This window comes from Coffea arabica, chromosome 7e (assembly GCF_036785885.1).
Source record: "Coffea arabica cultivar ET-39 chromosome 7e, Coffea Arabica ET-39 HiFi, whole genome shotgun sequence".
NCBI lineage: Eukaryota > Viridiplantae > Streptophyta > Magnoliopsida > Gentianales > Rubiaceae > Coffea > Coffea arabica.
Window position 1 is genome coordinate 10,504,539 of NC_092323.1, and position 21,783 is coordinate 10,526,321.

The 21,783-nt window shown below is 35.3% G+C and overlaps 2 protein-coding genes across 3 annotated transcripts; one reads left to right on the forward strand and one right to left on the reverse strand.

Annotated features, from left to right (window-relative positions):
* Positions 1-115: 115 nt before the first annotated feature.
* On the reverse strand, positions 116-14,309 carry LOC113702212 (uncharacterized). Its single transcript, XM_027223285.2, has 17 exons — positions 14,112-14,309; positions 12,756-12,804; positions 10,837-10,918; positions 10,241-10,394; positions 9,424-9,562; positions 8,780-9,152; positions 8,366-8,549; positions 6,882-6,983; positions 6,459-6,788; positions 6,297-6,380; positions 6,041-6,199; positions 4,625-4,708; positions 2,734-2,871; positions 1,782-1,894; positions 1,333-1,484; positions 507-638; positions 116-349 (listed from the first exon to the last, which is right to left on the reverse strand). Exons 2-16 carry the CDS (start codon positions 12,793-12,795, stop codon positions 532-534), a joined length of 2,241 nt encoding a protein of 746 aa, XP_027079086.1. The 5' UTR covers positions 12,796-12,804; positions 14,112-14,309; the 3' UTR covers positions 116-349; positions 507-531.
* Positions 14,310-16,930: 2,621 nt separating this feature from the next.
* LOC113702400 (WD repeat-containing protein 55) lies at positions 16,931-21,736 on the forward strand. 2 transcript variants are annotated; one of them, XM_072058815.1, is made up of 15 exons: positions 16,931-17,221; positions 17,320-17,352; positions 17,465-17,529; positions 17,654-17,741; positions 17,954-18,026; positions 18,611-18,717; positions 19,057-19,099; positions 19,188-19,244; positions 19,694-19,770; positions 19,932-19,980; positions 20,092-20,138; positions 20,229-20,302; positions 20,381-20,429; positions 20,556-20,611; positions 20,777-20,884. In XM_072058815.1, exons 1-14 carry the CDS (start codon positions 17,127-17,129, stop codon positions 20,566-20,568), a joined length of 870 nt encoding a protein of 289 aa, XP_071914916.1. In that variant the 5' UTR covers positions 16,931-17,126; the 3' UTR covers positions 20,569-20,611; positions 20,777-20,884. The 2 variants fall into 2 exon arrangements, with proteins under 2 accessions (XP_071914916.1, XP_027079392.2); XM_027223591.2 differs by lacking the exon at positions 20,381-20,429 and adding an exon at positions 21,161-21,736 and having other exon boundaries at positions 16,933-17,221; positions 20,777-20,894.
* The last annotated feature ends 47 nt before the right edge of the window (positions 21,737-21,783 follow it).

The window sequence follows — 21,783 nt, forward strand, 5'->3', positions numbered from 1 at the left end:
AGCTGCTTGTTTGACGTACTTCTAACCTCGCATATCATGCGATATAAAGTCATTTTTTATGACAGCATGTGATTCTGGTGCTGAAAAAAAGCAAAAATGAAAAAAAAAAAAGTGATTTTGGCTACTTTGCTATGAAAGGAAGAGTATCGAGGAACCATATCCACGTCAACCGCCTGGTAATGGCTGTAACACACCATACAATGAAGATTTGAGTATTTTAGACCAAATCTACCGCCTGGTAAGGGCAGCAACACCATTCATAACCGAGAGTGACCATTCAATTTGCTTCGTTCTCCAGTAATATACGATAGTATTTGCAAAGGATTCAGCTATAGGATCTACAACTAACCTGTAAAAAAGCAACAGAATATCAACTTGGTCTGTTGGGAGCTTTGACCATGCAAATTTTTTATTTTTTTGGGTGTAAAGTGGGAGGTCTCGCACTTGGAACTCCCTTCCCATACCACCCGACCCCATCCCTCCCCCGGATTATGTATGCAAGGTACCTGTACAATTACAGAAGCATAAATTCTATATGTGATTCGGGTTCTTTTTGCAACTCCTCGGAAGTCCCTTTCTTCTTTTGACAGACGATTTATAATCTCCTTCCCAGCTCTGACTTGAATTATCACTGCCGCCTGAACGCAACACATGCAAGTAAGCACAATAAACCAAAGAATAGACATCAAGAGGACAACCGAAGCCTAAATGCCTTCAACCTCAATTTATGGTCAATCCTGATTGTTATAATTCGTTTAAAACAAAAACTTTACTTAGGCAGGTTTTTTCCTTTGGACAAAAAGTCAAAAGAGTCATAATCCAAAATTCAGTTCTCCTTAAGCCAATAATTCCTTCTCTATTCTACTAAAACCTAATGAAATTTGGGTAAAGACATCAACTTATGGGCTCATTCTCTCACGCTGGACTTCCTGCATGCCTCTTCCAGCGCTCAGACTACCAATGTTAGGCAAAACATGCCCTCCACAATTTGTGTGGCTCCCAGACACCTTCATTAAGTTAAATCTCCATAAATTTTTTACAAAAATCTACTGTAAATTTACTTTGCACAAGAAGAGCTATTTTCCGTGTTTGCAGATGTGCTATAGAAAGTTTTTTTACTCTTTGAATCACATATTTATTATTATCAGTTTTTGTAACCTCCACAAAAAAATCATGGCCTCGCCAAATTTAATAAATCATGGTAGTGCGCTCTTCACAGTCTATCCTGTAAAATTCACAATTACTCCATAAGCACAACAGTACAACTATTAATATGATCAGGAACTACAAGACACCTGTTGCAGATTTACTAGGGAATTTGTCAAGACTTACTTTCGGGGCTTTCCTTGGATGATCTGTCTTTGTTCTCCAAATCCTTGGTGCAATTGTATCCAGAACGCTTAGTAGATATTGTCACTACTCCACCTTCCACCTTCTCTTCAGGCACGCTACAGCTTCCATTGAAAGGCTTCATATAACAAAACCTATAAAAGTGGTTCCATGATACAAGAAACAAGTCACTTGAATGCATTGCATTCTTTCATACATTACCTCCTCTATCTCCATTTAAATCTATATTAACAGTTATGTGAACTGAGCATGAAGAAGCTTTGGATTACGAATGCTAGAAACAAAGTACCATTTAAGGCTTTTGTTCTATTACATTCAGGTATATTGATATGTCACAAGCCCAATAATCATCTGAAAATAATCCAACAGATGCCTCTAGACTAGAGTGCAAAAACTGATGTTAATTCCAAATGTGCCAGAAGCATAAGTACCAGTCAGGGGGCAATGTCTTGCTATTGAATCCAGCACTTAACCTTCTCCACTTTCTGCATTTGTCACATTGCACCCATTCGTGATCAGGTTTGTGCAGGGGACCACCCTTTTCCTGTAAAAAGGAACATAACCCTTTTCAAAACAGGCAATATGGGTAAGAAAATACATTCATGCACCTGGATCACATGGAGAGAAGCTTTGATTGATTGAACTATGTTCATGAGAACTTGAACGTTCTAAATGGGCAGCTAGATTGCTTATTAAAGAACATGAGCAATCACTTTTTCCTTTTCGAAAAGGAAAAAAGCTTCATGTGTATGAAATATATTCTCATCTCAGTTATCAATGGAAAATATAAATTTTTAGAGATGTCTACATAATGAAGCCAAGAAAAAATACAGCTACAATGTCCAGTTAAGATTACCAATCGGTGTCTTGACAGTCAAACTAAAGCAGGTATTTTACTGAAACAGGAAAGATCAAAAAGGAAATTAATAAAAAAATTATAAAAGGCAAATATAGCAAAAAGATAAAAGTTGCAATCATTTCTCACTGTGTCACAAACTAACTCTCTCTCTCTCTCTCTCACACACACACACACATTATCTGTGAAAAAATCTACCCTCATATCAAAACTTTTACTATGAAATTCAGAAATTTAAAAGTTAATTGGCTCCTCAAAGCAACTATAAGTGTTTAAAGTTTCATTCTCCTCCGACAACTTAGTATCTTTTACAAAAGTATTAATGCCTTGAGAGAGCATAAATTAGTCCATCTGTCATTTATTTTGCAATAACTAGGTCATGCACTAGAACCTTCCAGTGAACATACATACATGCAACTTACTTTATGTCTGTCCCTATTTATCACTCAACAAAAGCACCATCTTAGTTGTAAACAACATGCATTGCATCCAAAGGATCAACTAAAAGTCATGAGTCACGACATTACCACTTGCAGTTTATTCACATATTTGTCCAAGTAGTCATCTGTTTTTATAGCCAACCATTTCTCCAGTTCTGCATAAGCTTCACAGTCCTGGAATCCTTGCTTGTTATTGTGCACCCAAATATGACCATTATCATCCTTCTGCATCAAGGAAGTAGATGGGTCATAGAATAAATAAACCATTTCGTTGTATATGTTATGAGATTTCGCTCAGAGAATATGCAGAGCTAGCTGAGGGACAAATGCTTTTGACCAGGCTCCCATTTGTTGGACAAAAAATACTCCCACGAAGACACAATTCAATTACTGTTGAATCAAGCACCAAAACATTGCCATGTAGAATATTTTCCTTAGAGGGCCATTTTTGGGAAAACTGAAAAACAATAGCAGTTCACCAATGCAGTCAAAGACATTTAAGTCAGTTGCAGTACCCAGAAGTTTTGTTTTTAATTTTGCCAGCAGACCACCTAGCATTCTCGATCATATATCACAGGAAACTATTGGGAAGATAGAGTTTATTGATATCAAAAAATTGTGTTTCCAGAAAAAGAAAACTTTTCAACTGTTGGCCATTTCAAACTTCAGCATACAGTGCCTAATTTCACCTTAGATATGGAAGACTCTGCCATATCCCACTTGTTAACTTGATACGACCATTGAACACTAAGACCTTAAACAAACAGGTTTGATCACAAACAGGCATATAAAGAAAGCCAAAAGCATTTAACTTAACAAAAGTATTCTTTACAATACAAATTAAATAAGCCAATAAAATAGTCTGTTGGAGGCTTAAAGCACAACTAGCTCAGCAATATAGAAAAGAGCTGTCCTTGACACAAGCAAAAGGCTTCTTCTCAAACAATTTCTGCACTCTACCAATCCATGTCTCAGTTGTAACTAGCCACATCATAAAGAACTTATGGAATTAGAGTAACCAATTTGCATTTCTTTATACCTTCATCTGTTCCTTTCCAGCCAGTAATCACCACCACAGGCATCAAAATAATTGCAAAGACAACTGCTTGTCTATCTATTCATGTTTTTGACATGAACATTGTTGGAGCCTACATAACAGAAAAATTACTAACATGGTATATATACTAATTTCTATTGGGAAGGACAAGCTCAAGGAAGATAATTTTTCAGATATCAGGCACAGGATCTACTACATCAATTTGGATGAGAAATAAACACAGCCACAAATGCTAAAACATCGGAGTTTTAAGTATAAAGTGTTTGTAAAGGAAAATTTGTTGGTGTACAAAAGAGTACGGTAAATTAACTCATTATGGACATGTCAATTACTGCTGCTTTGAAACCATTTCATAACAAGCATTGCCTTGGGATTCTAGGTGTGCGCACATAAATATCAGCAAGTATCCAGGCTTTTAGAACTCTTCAAGTATTTATCTCACTATATTTCTCCCTTTTCGTTTTGCAATTGGAGGATGATCCTACTTGAACTCATAAAACTGACCAGTATAAGTATCTATACCAAGAAGGATGCATGAAAGCACCAAAGCCTAGTTAGAGCTTGCAGCTCCTTCTAGGATGCGCAAGAGTGATTGGCTTCACTCACTAGTGGGACAAAAACCAAGGGATATCTACCGCTTTATCTCCAGGAAAAACAAACCCAAAAAAAGAAGCTGCTATCAAGAATATTCCCGCCCCCCAAAAAAAAGGAGTACGGAAAAACCCAATCTCAGGTCCAAGCCTTACAAAAGAGCCACCGACATATTCTAATTCTACCAACTAACAATACTTAAGGATGATTTGCAGTGACTGAAAAAGGCCAATGACCTTAGTATTCATCTCTGCAGGAGAGCAATCCAAAAATCAATTCCAAAAACACACACACGCTGACAAATTGAAAACATAAGAATGGAATCTGTACCATTAAATCAGTCAGATCGATAACCCCAATAATGCCCCGACCAGCATCGCCATTGTGAATCATGCTACCAACTCTTTTGTAAGCCTGTAAGATAAAGAACCAAAACAGATGGAAAGATCAAGACAAGGCTGATCAAATGCTTAAAAAGAATTCTAAGGGAAAAAAGCATATGTTTGAAAAGGATAATTTTGAAAAGCCAGCTTCCAGATGGGAAAAGGGTCTGATCTACGATAATTATCTCATGCATTAAAGTTTCAAAACCAGGAAGGCCCAAAATTTGTTTGGTAGCCACCAAACTGGAAATTGAACAATCTCAGTTAACCAATTCTAAGAACTCAGTACCATTTAAAAAAGTGCATAAAAACCAGATGTAATTAATAAGTCAACACACTGATGCTAATCCACCAGCAAAGTTTATACATTAGTGTTCAGACAAAAAATTTCAAGCGCTTCACTCAAAGAAAGTGTTAAAATCAAGTCACATACATCAAAAGGTTGACATCCAGTAAACACTCCCCAAAAAAAAAAAAAAATGGTCCAGATCCAGGACAAAGATAATCTCCCTCTACCCCCTATTTTAAAGCTATTGACTCAAAAACTAAAACCTTCAAGTTTAAGATGTTAAGTAAGACTGAATACAGCACGTTAGCCACTAACTAGGTTTTTAGGAGCATTTTTGTAACCACACAGAGAACCAAAAATGAGATGAAGGATTAAAAATAGTAAAGGAGAAATTACTTAAAAGCACTATTAATTTCTTCCATCCAGTCCATAGACACCCCCGTCCCAGAAGGCCCCTTGCTGCTCCTATCAAATTGAAAAGACAAATTTTTTGGAAATGATAACCGAAGAATTATCAATGTTAAGTTTCTGTAGGATTCTGCATAGACTTTCATCCAGCCAGCAGTTCTCTAACAATGCCATATCAATCAGTTGGAGTTCTATAGATATTAAGTGTAGCAAATCCTGATATAGCTCTGTATCATTGTTCTCCAGACATTTTGGGCAATTCTTCCATCCACTAAACTTTGCCAAATTATGGAGTCAAACAATCACAAAAAACAAGCCTCCATGATGACATGCGAGCTGTTCTACTTAGAAAGAGTCAATAGTCTTGAATAAGTCTTGACAAAGGGAAGAAATTATCATCTTCATACAGATACAAACTGCACTCCAGTGCTATTTATAGCATGAATTATACAACTAGAAATGATCCTTATGTGGTCAATTACATCTAAGAAGCTAACAGCATTCTGCAACCCATCACCCTACAAGGATGTTTAATGATAGAAACTTCAAACTCCGACATGACCAATATTGTCTAAGATCAAGTAAAAGGATGGCTAGTGAATGTTTGTCAACTCAATGCCTTGCAAGACTAAGCTTACTCTATAAATATAAAAATAAGAAACCAACCTCAATCAGACGCCCATGCCAATACAAGAAAATTCCACAATTTGCCTGCTCCCATTCCAGTTGACAGCGGCCAAGAATCAGCCGAACTGGTTTTCCCATAATAACACCCTCATTTACTACAGTTTTATGCAGCGACTTGGCTAAAGGACGAGTTCTAATCTATTAAAAGAATCAAATTACAGAAATTAATATCCTAAAGCAGCATGAAAAAAGGACTTAATGACAAATCAAGTAACTCTATAAATAAAGTTACTACAAGTGCTCCTTGAACATAGATCTTCATTCGTGGATCAAAGAAGATGACTTCCAGATAAGATTTTAGAGAATAATCCAAAGGCACCTGAAGCACAAGGAAACCACAAACTTTGTTAACAAAATTGGTTAATGCCACACAAGAAACATAAAGAATATGCCTTACTGTTTCAGACATTTGGCCTGGGCGAGATCTGACACGTTTAGAATGAATAAGGATGTCACCTTGATGGAATGAACTCCCGCCAATCATTCCAGTTTCCAAACACAAGCTATAATCTGATCCCCACTGATCTAAATTCCAAATGTATATTTGTGTTCCAGTACCTCTTTCACTAAAGAGACCAGCCTTTTCTCCTATTAGATACTTATTAAATGGAGAAAACTCTCTAATTGCTTTCAGATTGTTTTTTGCTGAAGCCTCATTTTGGACATTGGAATCAATTTCCATAAATTGACCGACTCTGCGGTAGCTGACAATGGGGATCTCCAAATTCTATGACACAAGAGAGAGTGATATATCAGCGTTAAAATCCAAGATCACAACAAAAAACCAACCAAGTAAACCATGATATAATCAACTGCATACATCCTTTCCATCATTTAGTGACTGGGATAGAAAAGCAACCGAACGAGAGCTCGCAGCCTGAGTAAGAACCAAAGCATCCTTCCCAATTCTCATTGCCCCAGTCTGGACCAAAGTGAGAAAATGTATTCCATGTCCAACAAGGAAAAGTTAAGAACCAGAACAAGCATGCAACACTGATTCTAGAAAGAAGAAATTTGAAATATGACAGCTGTTCATTAGCTTCAGAGGATATATACAACATGTAAAGCTACGAGACATCAGGATAGAAAAAAAGATGAATACTACCAGCATATCAGTTTCATCAAAGGAAAGGAGAATATATTCAAATGTTAAAACTTTGGCAACCCATGTTGTGGAAACAAGAACTGTATTTCTTCTACAAGCAGATCTGTTTTTCTTTCTTTTTCTGAAAATTACTTTACAAGCTTGAGCTACATAAGTTCATTACCAGCATTAGTCTTGCAAATAAATGAGTTGATATTTCCATGTTAGAACAAGCTCATTCATCAGATAAGAAGTCAAAAGATCGTGTTTGTTTGGAAAGGGAAAGAAAATGTTGGATGCTTCCATTGTTTACACAAATAAATTTAGAATGAGAACCTCAGAGAGAGAGAGAGAGACTGCAGGCGATAAGCCTAAGAAACTTGACACAGCTTGAGAAGTAATCCTTCAGATGCAAAGTCTCCAACTAAGTAAAGAACAAAGAAGCAGGTAGTAGATACAATGTAATAAACAGAGGTTGGCAAAAGAACACCTCACATTTTCTATATATATATAGAGAGACACATACACACCCTAAAAAGCATTACATTAGTTAAAAAAAAAAAAGTATATGACAATTTGTAATTAATTCAACCCAAAGAAAATCAATATTTCGCTTGTATATCTGATGAAAAAGTCTTTGAACAGCATAGCGTTCAAGTCTTCAAAAATGGGAGAAGGTAAGCTAAAAACACATAATGAATATACTACTAATGAGTAAAAATGACCTCATTGAACCACCAAAACTTCCATACTAACTTAACTATGACAATGAATAGGGATGTTCCAGCACTAATCCCGTAGAAACATGGCAGTTTCTTCACAAATAGAATTTCCTTAAGTGCATTGCAAGGCCACAAACCATGGTTGTCTGGTATGTTGTTTACAATCAAGTTAGGGAAGAAAAAGGGACAAAACAGCAATTCCCTGAACCCCAGCTTGTCAGATGAACACAGTAAATTACAAAAGATTTTACATCCTCCTATGATCACTGATGGAAAATATAACTATGGGCTTAAATGAACAATTTAGCCACAATATAACAAAACAGGAGACAAAAAAAGAGCAAAACAATCAGTAGCAATTTCATACTTGTGCAATATGTATAGCTTATTATCAGCTTGTCTCTGGAAGAAAAGATTTACACGTCCTCTAGATACTTTTGTTCACCAAGACTGCATATGAAAGTAGCTCTTAATTAAGAAATGGTTTCAAAAGCATACCTTAAAACCAATCCCAAATCTGCCAATATGATCAGGATCATCAGCCTCAGGTTGCTTATGCCCAAAAGAAATCATTCTCACAATCTCCTGATGAGTCATCCCATGGCCATCATCTATTATTGACAGCATCGGAATGTCTTTGCCAGCTGGTTTGTAATACACCATTTCCATAGAAATTTGCAATCTATAGCCACATGAGACAAGAACAAGAAGTCTTATCAGCATAACAACAGACTGAAATATCTATACATCACAACAGCCTTCCTCTCTATTTCCACATCACCTAAGCCTCACCCTCCCCACAACATGACCTACCCAACCACAAAACAGGATAAATCTAAAGTTACGACAAAATATAAGAGAAAGATTTCATGTACAATAAGAAAATAAATTACAATAGAAAAAGTTACCGACTTGGTTGCTTTGGCATCTCTGGAATTGTCAACAAACTCAGCAATTGCACCAAAAATCCAGCTGGAATGAACTTGACCAAGGGTTTTCAAATAACTGGGATCTACTTGCACATAATTTCTACCCAAGGAACCATGGGGATCCACTACATTTTCAGGTTTACTGCTAACTTTAACCTTATATTGAGCTTGGCATCCATCAGCATCTGAAAGCATACACTCAGGAGATATACTATCCTCAATACAGTTAGAGATTGATACAGCATCCTCACCCAATGAAGATTCAAATCTACCTTGCATGCAACCTCTTGTTGATTGCACAACTCTATGTGGTTTAGCATTCAAAAGAATATTTTTTTGCTCGGACAAGATCCCAGCTGCAATTATGTGAATCCAAGCACAATAAACAAAACTAGCTTAATTACATTTCAAAAGATCACTTAAGCAGGCAAGAGAAGAACAAAGCACATCAAAGATAATTTCAGCATGCTGCTTGCCCCAAGAACAAACAGCAATCAGATAATTGCAGCACAAACATAATAACACAGAAGCTATATGAAACAAATGCCATACAAACTACAGAGAAGGGAACAAAGCACATCAAAGTTAAGCAACATCCTTGCCCAAAGAGGGGTAGGAGTAACTCACCCAGTCTCTCTTGTTTTAGACAGTCCTGTAAACAATTCCTTCTCTCCTCCTTGTATAAAACGCGGACATGGCTTAAGTCTGAGCCTTCACAGGGAGGAATTATGTAGAATTCAAAACTATCGAGCTTTCCTACAGCAACCTTCAAAATCATTCCGGAAGCAAATTAGGGACACAAAAGAGTGCACTATCTTACTAATTAAGCAAATACAAATATATAGTGCAATACAAAAATAACTCAGTCACATTATTTTATTGAAACAAATTTGGTTCTTAGGTTATTTATGGGGAACATTCCAGGTTTCTCATAAACTCTCCTGCATAATATTGTTTATCTATTTTCTTCTTGTCTCACCATGTCAGTTATCCTTACAAAACACCACCATGCTATACAAATAAATATCCCTGTGTCTTCCTTCCCACATACATTTCAATTAACTCAAGAAGCAAAGCAAAAAGCATCTTGTCTAAAGGCAGGAAGCAAATTTTACAATTAATAAAGCTAACCATGTCTTGATAGTTAGACTTAAAGGGCAGATGGAACATTAGAAAAAAAATGGAACATGAAGACACAGAAAAACAATTGCATGGTGATTATGAATGGATATTCACATAGTCAACTCTCATGTTCTGCAACTAGGAGCTTTTCTCAATTACCTAGACCTATGGAGGGAATGAAAAGATCGTCTAAAGATACTTAAACATTTGAGAACACTGCAGCTCTCCTCTCTTTTGGAAAAGTTAAGGCCAGGCTAACTTAAAGGATCAGTTAAACAAACAATAGAAGAAAATGCCAAGACTTTCCAGTAGCATATTATACCTTTTTATATGTCTGAAGAAAATTCAAGAACCTAACCCACTCTATTTCCTGTTGAGAGTTTTCAGAGGCGCGATACAAGCTGCAACAAGGTAACCCATGAGGAATATGAGCTTTTTCTGGCCTAATTATGTGTGATATGCTCCAATAAGTAGGCCTGTTAAAATCGTAGATAACAGGAGTCAAAATCTGTAACTGGTGGTTAATAACTTCCACAGAGAAACAGCACATAGAAAACTGAGACCCTTGTATACTTCAAAGAGCTAAAGAAACAAAATCAGTTGGAGAAATAACAGCTCTGGCAGTAGATTATCTCAGTGGATAATGCATTCAAGAAACCACAAGAAACCAAAAGACATTCATGACAAAAGAATACAAATGCATCCTCCCTTTCCAGTTTTTTACTCGGAAAGAAATAAAGTTCCTGTCTCGACTGATTGGTTGATGATCTCTACATATTAATTAGTTGCCACAAATTGACAGAAACACTTCCCTGTTTTTAATAACTATTCTATGGACAAAAGTTAGTACAAACAAGATCATGCAAGTAGCATACTGTACAAGACCAGTAGATATATTGTCAAGAAAGGCATGCATACATCTTGGAAGGAGGACTGAAGCATTGTGTCCGACAGATGGGTTTATGATCCTTTGTCAGCAGAACATAGCAATTAATATCACCTGCAAGAGTTTGTCAGCATATTGGATTCAAAGAGGGGTGAAGAGAGAATCTTTTACAGCAACAGATATTCAATATCTACTGGGATCAATCACAAAAAGATATTAGATCCAAAATTGACTAACAAAATAAAAGTTACTTTCCCGGAAAAACTCAATGAAACTCATGGCCTACCATACCTTTCATATTTAAAAAGTATTACTTTAAAAGAAGTTCTACCTACACTTTCAGAATGGATGTCTCAAAAGTCCAGCAATCATACAGGAAGAAGTCTCACTTTCAATAATTAAAGAGAAATTACCTATACTAGTTTCCATTTCAGAATAGATAAGCTTTCAAACTTTAGATATTCTATGAGAAAGACATTGTTAAGGATAAATCCCAAACAAATAGGTGCAAATTTATGGCGTAACTATTTATGTAGATTTATGGCGTAACTTTTTTTTTTCTTTCGATTTATGTAGATGCTAGGATATACTAATGTTTCTAGTACTTAAAGCACCATTGCCACAAAAAGTAAACTCTCCACCACAAAAAAAAAAAAAGTAAAAGAAAACAAATTCTAGTATCAGGTACTGAGTATCCTTCGAAATTCTTTAGTAAAAGTATGAGATATATATGCTAAAATGATTCTTGGGAATTAATGATCCTAAAAGCATAAAAATTAAGACTTAATAATTGTTTTCCCTACTTATTTTTGTTTTTCTCATCAATGAGGTCAATTATAAACTGTTGACTTCACCAGAAAAACAACTGGTTTCATAGAGGATTTACTTTTACCACAAAAAAATGTAAATTCTGTTTCTGTAAATGTAATGACTAACAGTGCTACTAACTAGAATGGATCCAAACAAAAGGCTCTCCCATAAAGTTCAATAACATTCCTGAAGTTGATATTCTAGATTCTGTTAAGCATGGTCAAGGATAAATTATTCACAACATCATACATATGAAATCTGTTTTGTTCTCATGTTCAGCAACTATAGCAGTATTATTTAGTGGTCTTTCAAGATTCCGTTAATGGTTTTTCATATGTCTCTTTGTTTGTACCGCATGCCTTACTTTAATTTTCTGGAAAGACAAGTGCATTCCCTCATCCCCAATTTGATTCCATATAAATACCTCTCTCCTGAAGATAGAAAGCTCTCCCCCATAAATGATTACTTTAGCAATTATGTGAACGAAATACTTACCTTATGTTGCCTTATCGAATCATATCTAAGGATTATTCAACATAAACAAGTTGATTACTCTTGCAATCTATTGAAGCCGAGTAATTTTTTAGTTTTAATCCATGTTTATCAGCTTTTATTATAGCATGTTTTTTGGCAGTTATGATCATATTTCATAACCAAAGGTTACGAAATAAATGTCATTGCTTGCACTCCTGTTGAAGAAAAAACAAAACTCCCAAAAGTAACTACAACACAAAATAAAAGCAACCATTACCAATAAAAATAGAAAGATCATTTGATGAGCATCACTTGAAGAAAGGGGTGGTGAAAACTGACCCCAATCATCTTCTTCATTTGAGTGAGGGAAACTTGAAATATCAAAAACAAAATTAAAAATAAATTAAGATAAAACACTTGATTCTTAATGACTAGACCACGTGTCGCTTTCTATGATATATATCCCAAACTTCCTTCACTTTTGTTATGCCACTGGATACCTAAATATTTCAAAGAAACTACATACCAAAGTGCCTATCTCATAGCCAATGCATTTTTAGCAGTCTAATTCATATTTTGATAAATGACAACTCCTCATTTTGCTAATGAAGCAGAATCAACTTGCATTGGCAGCTTTTCCATAAAAGTGCAAGAATGCAAAGCATACCTTCATTTGCCAGCTCATTCTTTAAGCAAAAATCTCCCATTGTTAAAACCTGCTTCAGGCAATGAACATGTCATGGTTAGAGACATTCAAGTTGAGAGAAACAATTTGCAAACACACCTTCTAAGATGTTATCACTCTTCCCTATCTTCATATAACAGACCAATTTGCAACAGCCCAGTGATAAACCAATAACTCTAAATTGACTAATTACAGTCGCATGCATTATTAAAGTGCAAAATATGAACAGATACAAAGAGAAGTTAAATCAAACAGATTTACAAAAGCAACTAGCAGAGAGTCCTACACTACAAACAGAAACAGTGTTTTGGGGGGGGGGGCGTTTCAAAGATCAACCCATTGCAATTTTGAGAGGTATTTACGGTCATCTTTGAGTTTGATCCAAAGGTCTCGTAAAACTCTGAAAACACATTACTACTCGAAGTTGAAGCAGAAAGAGATGAAAACCATCAAGAAAGGCAACCAATGCCAACGAGCAGGGCTATGTTCTGCATTTCCTTGTACGAATGAAACTTTGAACTAGAGGAGAAACAGCATAAACCAACAAAGAAAAGCAAAAGCCAAACATTTTTACAATGGAGCATCAATTATGATCCTCTAACCCACAACTGCCCTGAAGCTGATTTTAACACTCACCAGAAACCTTTGCTTTAGCGCCTTTTTTTTTAAGCACTTACCTATCATTCTCTAAAACTGCATCAACAAGGTTAACCCAAAAAAGCATATTTACACTTCCAAAGATGAGTTTTCTCAAGAAATTTAGAAATTGAAGTTTTCGTTCAATACTATCAATACCAAAAAAATAATTTTAAAAAATAAAACAGAATAAGTCATGAGACCTGCATTTCAGCAAAGAAAAGCAAGCAAAAACTTACTTATGCTAGTAATACACGGACAATAAAAGAATAGTAGTATTGTCAGAGTCCAGTACGTTGCTGGTACCACTACTAAGCCTATTGGGATGGAGAACAGACAATGTTACTGCTATAAATAGATAAGAAGGGTTAAAAAAGCAATAAGATCGGGAAAAAAATAAGGTAAAAGCGAGGAAAAAGTACAAAACCAGCAAAAACTAAGACGAAGACGAGAATAGAAAAAATCGTTTCGCCCCAAAAAGAACAAAAAAGGAAAGAGTTGATACTTGAGTAAATAGAAACCCTAGACCCATCTTTGAACCTTAAAGGGATTAAACCCGAGATAGGAAAAATAATCAATATTAAGCAGTAGCAGGCTAGCAATGACTAAAAATGCTTTAAATGCGTTCGTCAACCACACACGTTCATAAACGGAATGTCGCAACCAAAATGGGTAAAGAAGAAGATGGGAGAAGGTTATTACAGCAGCGACTTTGCCTTTGATCACGGCGACCACCAACGGCGATAGGCGGAGAAGCCGGGATGGCGAGGAGTCGGAAAGAGTAAAGAGTGTGGAGACTAGAGTGAGAGAGAGAGAGAGAAGAAGAAAACGGGGATTGGAAAGCTTTTGGACTTTCCACTGACATGCAGCAAGTCGGCTCCACAACAACAACTCGCGTAAAACAAAACAAAGGAAGAGAACTACGAGTGGCATTAATACGACTTTTATGGGTATGGGTTGGCACCCATGACCATTAGGAGAGACCAAGATGGTAATTTGCGATTGCAAATTTGAAGTTATTATTAATTGAAAAAAGTGTCTTGCGTGCATTGACAGGATTAATAAATTATGTATAATTATGGTTATAAAATTAAAATTAATATTGAAAAGTGTTTAGATGCAATGACAATAATGAATATGGATGTGTGCGTGGTAATTTAGATGTACCCTTTAAATAATAATACTTTACTTAGTAATAGTGGGATTTATCTCATGAAAAAATATAGTAAGCGCTCATAATTTATTTGAATCCGTATCACTACTGTTATATAAATTGTATAATAAAAAAAATAAATGGTTTGCCTAAAGGGTGGTGCTATTGGCACTTGGGGTTTTTTGAAAAGTTAGCTTTACAAAATGATCCAAACAAAAGGGATGCAATAATTGTTACTGTATGTATTCACATGGTATGGTAAGTTAGTTGTAATTTAAATATATTAATGAGTGTCTAAAATAAACAACACAAAATACAATTAAGTACTTTCTGTTTTTATTGAAGAAGACTTCATGTCTTACAAAATGAAAGGGAAACAATTGTTATGTGACTTATGCTCTAATTAGTTGATCTTGGAAATAAATGTTGCAAAGTAATAAACTTAGGAATTATAACGCGAAAAATATAATAGAGTGTCAAAAGCCCTTTTCCACATAATTTATTAGTGTGCTGATAGACTATGAGGGGGTTTTATTTTTTTTCACCCTCGTTATTTTTTATTTTATTTTTTTGAAAATTGAGCTGCAATGCATTATTCATAAGACGACTTGCTATAGTCGCACGTAGATTTTGTTGATTTTTAGTGGCTGATTATGAAATTGTATGCACTGTTCAACAACACACACAAATTGAAACAGAAACAGTGAGGAGGTAAGTAAAAAAATTACTATTGATTCTCTAGGAAAAAAAAAACTGAAACAGTAATTTATCAAAAAAATGGAACCCCAATCTTGGTTGCGTGAGTTCTCTACACTTTCCATTCTTTTTTCATGTGAGTTGTTTTTGGTTATTGACGATTTAAGTGGTTTTTAACTTATTATTGCACCATTTTCCATACCAGAATTGATATATATATAGTAGTTAATTTTGAGTGATGGGCATTTCTAACTTGCAAATTGAGCATCCCCTTTCTTTCCCATCCATGATCAATTATGATTCAAAAATCAATTGTTCATCCATTTGAGTAGAGCCAGACTTATATCATATGCACCATCTCCTCCAACTTTTTTGTTTTCTTTTTCTAATTTATTTCATAATTATATCATAAAATTATGATAGTTAATATATTTCAATCAATCATACACACATGTTATCAGTTTTTGTCACATATAAGGCGTATGCCTTTCTCGCTAGTATTCATGATATATGCATATTTTGTCTTCATTTAAAAAAAAAAAATCTCATCATGTAACCTTTGTGTAAATTTTTACTCGTAAATGTACTATTACTTGTTAGATAAACTCGTATTGCTGGGCTGCCCAAGTGGAACCGAAGCTGTTTCACGGTTAACAACAATGTGACAAAGTCCAAATTTTGGGTAGCCCAATTTTCAAAAACCCAATGGTTCAGTGAATACTGGGTCATTGGTGTTTGAAGATCGAGTCTATTCAAGTGTGAGCTTGCGAAAAAAGGGTTGCGCTAATTGTTCGGCTTCTCCACAATATTTGCGCAGGATTTGATCATTGGCAAATTTGCATGTAATTGTGAATAGTTATTCGGGGTGCGTTTAATAAAATTGGAGTCTATAAACTAAAATCTAAAATTTGAATATATTAAATTAATGAATTGTTAAGTATTAAATCTAGTACATTTGAGTGTATATCACATTTAATGTTAAGTGAATAGTTTATCACTTAATTTTGGGAGTAAATTTTGTCTACAAAATTCAGTGCCACTTAATTAATTCAGATGTTCAATTTTTGGTTATCAAACGATCTGAATATATTAAGATTTGAATCCATTAAATTTAAGTGTTGAATTGGATTATCAAATATAGCATGAGAAAATATATAAAAGTTTCCATGTTTCGTCTTTTTTATTTTTGGCCTTTTATGAGTTTCAAGAAAGAAAATAATGTATAAAAAAGTTGAAAAGCTCCATGGCATTACATGATTTAAAATGTTTATAGTTAATTGGTGAACGAAAATAAGATTTAAACCTTATCTCAAATGAATGAATGAGACATGCAATGTGCTAACGCAATGTTATCCATTCTTTATTAAAATAGCGAGGAGTATTTTCAATGATTCTAGCATGGAAGAAGTTAAAATTTTACATTAAGTATTACATGATTTAAAATATTTTTGCCTTATGAGACCACCAATAAAAAGGCAAAAATGTTCAATATGAAAACAAAAAGTAATATTTACTCTCTCATGTTTGTTAATAACACCAAACTTCTATCATCATAATATTTTTGTATCCACAATTACTCCATTATTCTTAAAGTTCAAAGTCAAGGAGATGTGCTAGTAATAGTAATATAATATAAGTGCCTATACTAGCATTTCGTTGTAGATATAAACAATTTTAAGTTCTCAACTCGAAAAAAAAAGAGAGAGAGAGATTAATTTCGAAACCCGGTTGAACCAAGGGAACCAGCCTCCTCGATAAACCCTGCGGTGGCATTTATACCTTTGCAACCCCTCAAACTAGTAATAGGGTTTAAGTTTCTGAAGCCGGCCATTTCCTGTTCTTCTTCTACATCTTCTTCTTCAATTGGGATGGAGATAGATTTGGGAAAGCTTCCATTTGACCTGGATTTTCATCCTTCTGACCAGCTCGTCGCCGCTGGACTCATTTCGGGAGACCTGCTCCTGTATGTTCTATTCTATTAACACGCCTCTTTATTTTTTTGTTTATTAAAATCGTTTAAACTCTAAAATTTCTAATGAAATTGATGGCTTATTGTTGCAGATATCGTTATGCTGCTGATTCTACACCACAAAGGTAAAAGGATGAAAAAAAAGGAAAAGAATTGAAGTTTCAGTTATTGTGCATATAAATAGGCTCACCTGTACATCCATAATTTCCTGCTATTTTTTGCTTAATTTAAATATAGGCTGTTGAAAGTTGATGCTCACACTGAATCATGTCGAGCTGTCCGCTTTATCAATGAGGGTCGTGGTAATTATGTTAATGTGCTTCTGCATAAGCTATTTGTCTAAAGCTATCTTTTATTCCTGTTTGATTATGATGGTTGGCAATTAGGTTTCTCCTAATCGAAAGTTGATTTTTTTTTTTGTTTTAGCCATTGTGACGGGTTCCCCAGATTGTTCTATTCTTGCAACAGATGTTGAAACTGGATCAGCAATTGCTCGTCTAGAGAATTCTCATGGGTAGGTATTATAGCCGACCATTTTTTGTAAGATTAAAGCTATGTTCACCTTTTGTTTGGTATGGATATGGTAATAGGGCGTTGCTGCTATCGCCAGTGAATCTCAGCTTGATTAGCTAGTTGATTATTAAAAGCATTATGCAGTTTTCAATGTTTGCTTTCAAGTTTCAGTCACATTGATTTTTGAGGCTAGAAATTTGTGTTTAACTGCAGGGCTGCTGTGAATAGGATAGTCAATCTAACAGAATCAACCGTTGCATCCGGAGATGATGATGGTTGTGTTAAGGTGAATTTCAACTACTAAAAGTTGTATAAACTTCCATATTCAAACAATATAATTAAAAAAGTTCAGTTTGCTAAACACATCAGCGCGAACAGCTAGCATTCTCTTTATTTTTGTATTTCTTTTCTCTTTACTATTTTTTTTTTTCTGACGGGAGCTTCTCAACTGAATTTTAGTAATTAATGCTTAATTTGAGATGCTCTTTGTTTATGCATAACTTCTGCATCCAGTAAAGCTTGTTTGGGAGTGCAATTGCTTTTCTAGGAGCATTTGCTTTGAGTTTAAAATGTCTTTTTAAAGTTTTTGCTTACAATTCCTTTGCAATTCGATTAGTTGTTGTTTTCTATAAAAATTTCCTTTGAAGCCTAATTTTGTTGCTTATGGATTTGAGAAGTACTTTACAAAAAATAACCACACTCCCAGACTGGCAACTGGTGACTAACAATTAGATGTTGTTTACGGTGCACTACGACCCACATCATTTAATGACCTTTATCAAGTTTTTAATCTTGCTTAATTTACTTTTGCAATTTATAGAAGTTTCATATATTTATTTCCTGAATTTTGGCGATCACTAATTTACACAGGTATGGGACACCAGACAACGGTCTTGCTGCAATTCTTTTGAGGCTCATGAAGAATATATTTCAGATATGACATTTGCCTCTGATTCTATGAAACTCTTAGCGACAAGGTACAAAGTGAAATTGGCTTATTGATCTTTTAGGAAATTGATTTAGATTCATGGACTAGCTGAGTGATTTTAAATCAAAGTTGTAGTAGTATGGGCTGTTCTAAAATTAACTTTGAGTACCATCTGTAATGTTGGTACTGTCAAACGGGAACACTTGCATCCTTACATGTTATTATAGTATCACATATGTGTCTATTTCTCAATTCTTCACGAGGATTTAAAGGAAAGTTATTTGTCAGAAATTGTTTTGTTTCAACTTTATCCTAGAATGATACCTAAATTTCTATTTTCTCCCCTGTTTTTATGGCGTTGTTACCTTTTTCTTCATTTGTAATGCAGTGGCGATGGAACTTTATCAGTTTGCAATCTCCGAAGCAACAAGGTAGTTTTTTTGGCTGTTGGTTTTGCTCAATTGTTTTTAATGCTTATGGTATGCTAAAAACTGACATCAGTTGTCTTCTGCATTGTAGATTCAAACTCAATCAGAGTTTTCTGAAGACGAATTGCTGTCTGTGGTGATTATGAAGGTAGAGCTTGTCTTGTTGACAAGATTTCTGACTTTTTTTATTGGGTTGAAAGCCCCATCTCTGTGTTTCAGTACTGACATGCTTGTCACCATTAGGGAATCAGAATTATCTATCTCACTAGTTTTTCTTTCGCAACAGAACCTGAGTGCATTTTTATTTGTAAATGTGTATGACCTTGTAACCATGCTATGGCAGACTGTACTCTTATTTAAGAAATGTGCCTCCAGATTGCTGCTATTTCAATGAAATTTGAGGGCTATGGTTGCCTCTAGGCTCTGTTGCTTGTGCGTTGCTTTGCAAGTTTACATTAGTCTCCTTGATAGTTATTGAATCTTTCAAAACTAAGACTGAACTGAACGTGGTCTGGTGACAAGCCTGCAGAAAACAGATATGCTTGATGCAATTCTGCCTATGACATAAATGTCTTAAAGAAACTTGTTTTCTATCAGAATGGTCGAAAAGTTATATGTGGGACACAGACTGGAACTCTATTGCTGTATTCGTGGGGATTCTTCAAGGATTGCAGGTATTACATGCTTAATAATTCTTATGTTGGACTGGCCAGCATACTTGATTTTGTCCAAAACTAACACATATAACTAAAATCCTCATTTCTCTCTTTCCCTTTAATGGTTATAACTGCTGGAGTGTATAATGCTAATTGTTCTGTGATTCTAACATTCCCAGTGACCGGTTTGTTGATCTGTCTCCAAATTCTGTTGATGCCTTGTTAAAGGTGCGTGCCTGTGTGTTTTAAGTGTTCACTTTTAGCAGACCTTAGCTGTTGATTATCCTGCTTGAAGCTTACAAGATTTCTTCTTTCCCATCCAATTATTATGTCTCATAGCTTGATGAAGATAGGGTAATAACTGGATCCGAGAATGGACTTATCAGGCGAGATTATACTTTTGTAGTGTTCTGATGATTCTATACTGCTTGTCAAATCTATCATTTATTGAATAAAATTCTTTTATGTGTGTTCAGCCTGGTTGGAATATTGCCAAACAGAATAATTCAGCCAATTGCAGAGCATTCAGAATATCCTATTGAGCGTCTTGGTATGACTACAGTGATTTCCTTTTCCTTGAATTAGTATTGGAATTCTGGAGAACTGATTGAATTGCTCACGTATACAGTCATGCAAACTGATAGAGAATTACGTCTCTTATTGAGCAGCTGTTCTGTGTAAAAGTTCTTTTGCTCTTGTATATTGCCTTTTTTGCATAATTGCTTTGTATATTTTGCTTGAAGCTAAATCATTAGCCCTATATGTACTGATTGTCGAACCTTTCTTTTTTCTTTTGGGGGCAGCTTTTTCTTATGATAGAAAGTTTCTTGGCAGTATATCACATGATCAGATATTAAAGGTGCTTGCATTTCCCCCCCCCCCCTCTCTCTCTCTCTCTCTCTCGTGTGGATCGATTTTTTTTACTTTCTGTACTTCCCAAACTATGTAGTAAACTTAATTTGACTTTTGGAACAAAAGTAAGTTCTGACATGCCATCTCTGTTCCCATGTCTGTGCCCTTGTAGCTGTGGGATCTGGATGATTTACTGCAAGGTTCTGGAAATTCCAAGACTCAGTCAGCTGTTGCAGACAGTGATAGTGACGAGATGGATGTGGATGATGCAATGGCAAAATCTTCCAAGGGTGTGTAAAATCTGCTTCCTATAGCAGACGTCTCTGATTCTTGCATTTTATTCTGAAATTTCAGTTCTATAATTTAGATTTTGGGGATACATCTCAAGTTTTTGCACATAGCATTCAACTAGTTTTATCACAGTGAGATTGATTCATGCATGTTTCCTGTGTCTGCTATTACTTTTTACATATCATGATTATATATGTTTCACAATATTTGGCTGGATGACTGAGAATTTTATTTTGCATCTGACCACATCATGTATGCTGTGCAGGCACCAAGATGAAAAACACAAGTAAAGGACAAGATTTTAGCAACACGAGCAACTTTTTTGCTGATTTGTGATGGACTGAATTGTTCAGTAGCTTCATCAATTTGTACATCTCGGATATGAAAATGTTGATGTTGATGTGAGGAAATTATATAGCTGCAAAGCATAGCTGCTGGTTGCAGAATCAAAAGTACGTTTTTACCTAAGCATGTTCCTTCTAGAATATACCCCATTTTGGTGACCCGCTGCTTGAGGGCAAAAAAGGAAAAGCCACTATGCAGATTTCAGACCCTCAGTTTCCCTGTGCTTGGTCCTTGGAGGGAGAAATGTTACTCTATGCTCTCAACTTCCATTTGTATGTTGAAGAGTTTTATGCTAGAAGATTTGTGGGTTAGATCATAGCAGATGAACATTTTGATATCTACCATCTTTCAAACATGTAGTTGCATATTCTCTTTATTTTGTGGGTTGGTTCCTGTGTGGTGGTTGTGATTCAAAAGTAAGCAGTAAGCAAAATGCTGCTTGCTTTTGTTCTTCCCATTATAAATCCAGTTAAAAAAGAGAGCACCTTTCAGTCTATAGCGATGCATTCTGAAATTTTATAAACGGATGGACTGGGTGGTGGA

Bases quoted from the DNA above. Each gene is read 5' to 3' on its own strand.
- LOC113702212 (XM_027223285.2), bottom strand. From the start codon at position 12,795: ATGGGAGATTTTTGCTTAAAGAATGAGCTGGCAAATGAAG. The intron at 6,984-8,365 runs GTATGCTTTTGA...ACTTTGGTCCAG, and splicing joins GATTTGGGATTGGTTTTAAG to ACTGGGGCAATGAGAATTGG. The intron at 1,485-1,781 runs GTACTTATGCTT...CCACTTTTATAG, and splicing joins AAGACATTGCCCCCTGACTG to GTTTTGTTATATGAAGCCTT.
- LOC113702400 (XM_027223591.2), top strand. From the start codon at position 17,127: ATGGAGATAGATTTGGGAAAGCTTCCATTTGACCTGGATTTTCATCCT. The intron at 17,530-17,653 runs GTAATTATGTTA...TTTTTGTTTTAG, and splicing joins CTTTATCAATGAGGGTCGTG to CCATTGTGACGGGTTCCCCA. The intron at 20,895-21,160 runs GTGTGTAAAATC...TATGCTGTGCAG, and splicing joins AATGGCAAAATCTTCCAAGG to GCACCAAGATGAAAAACACA.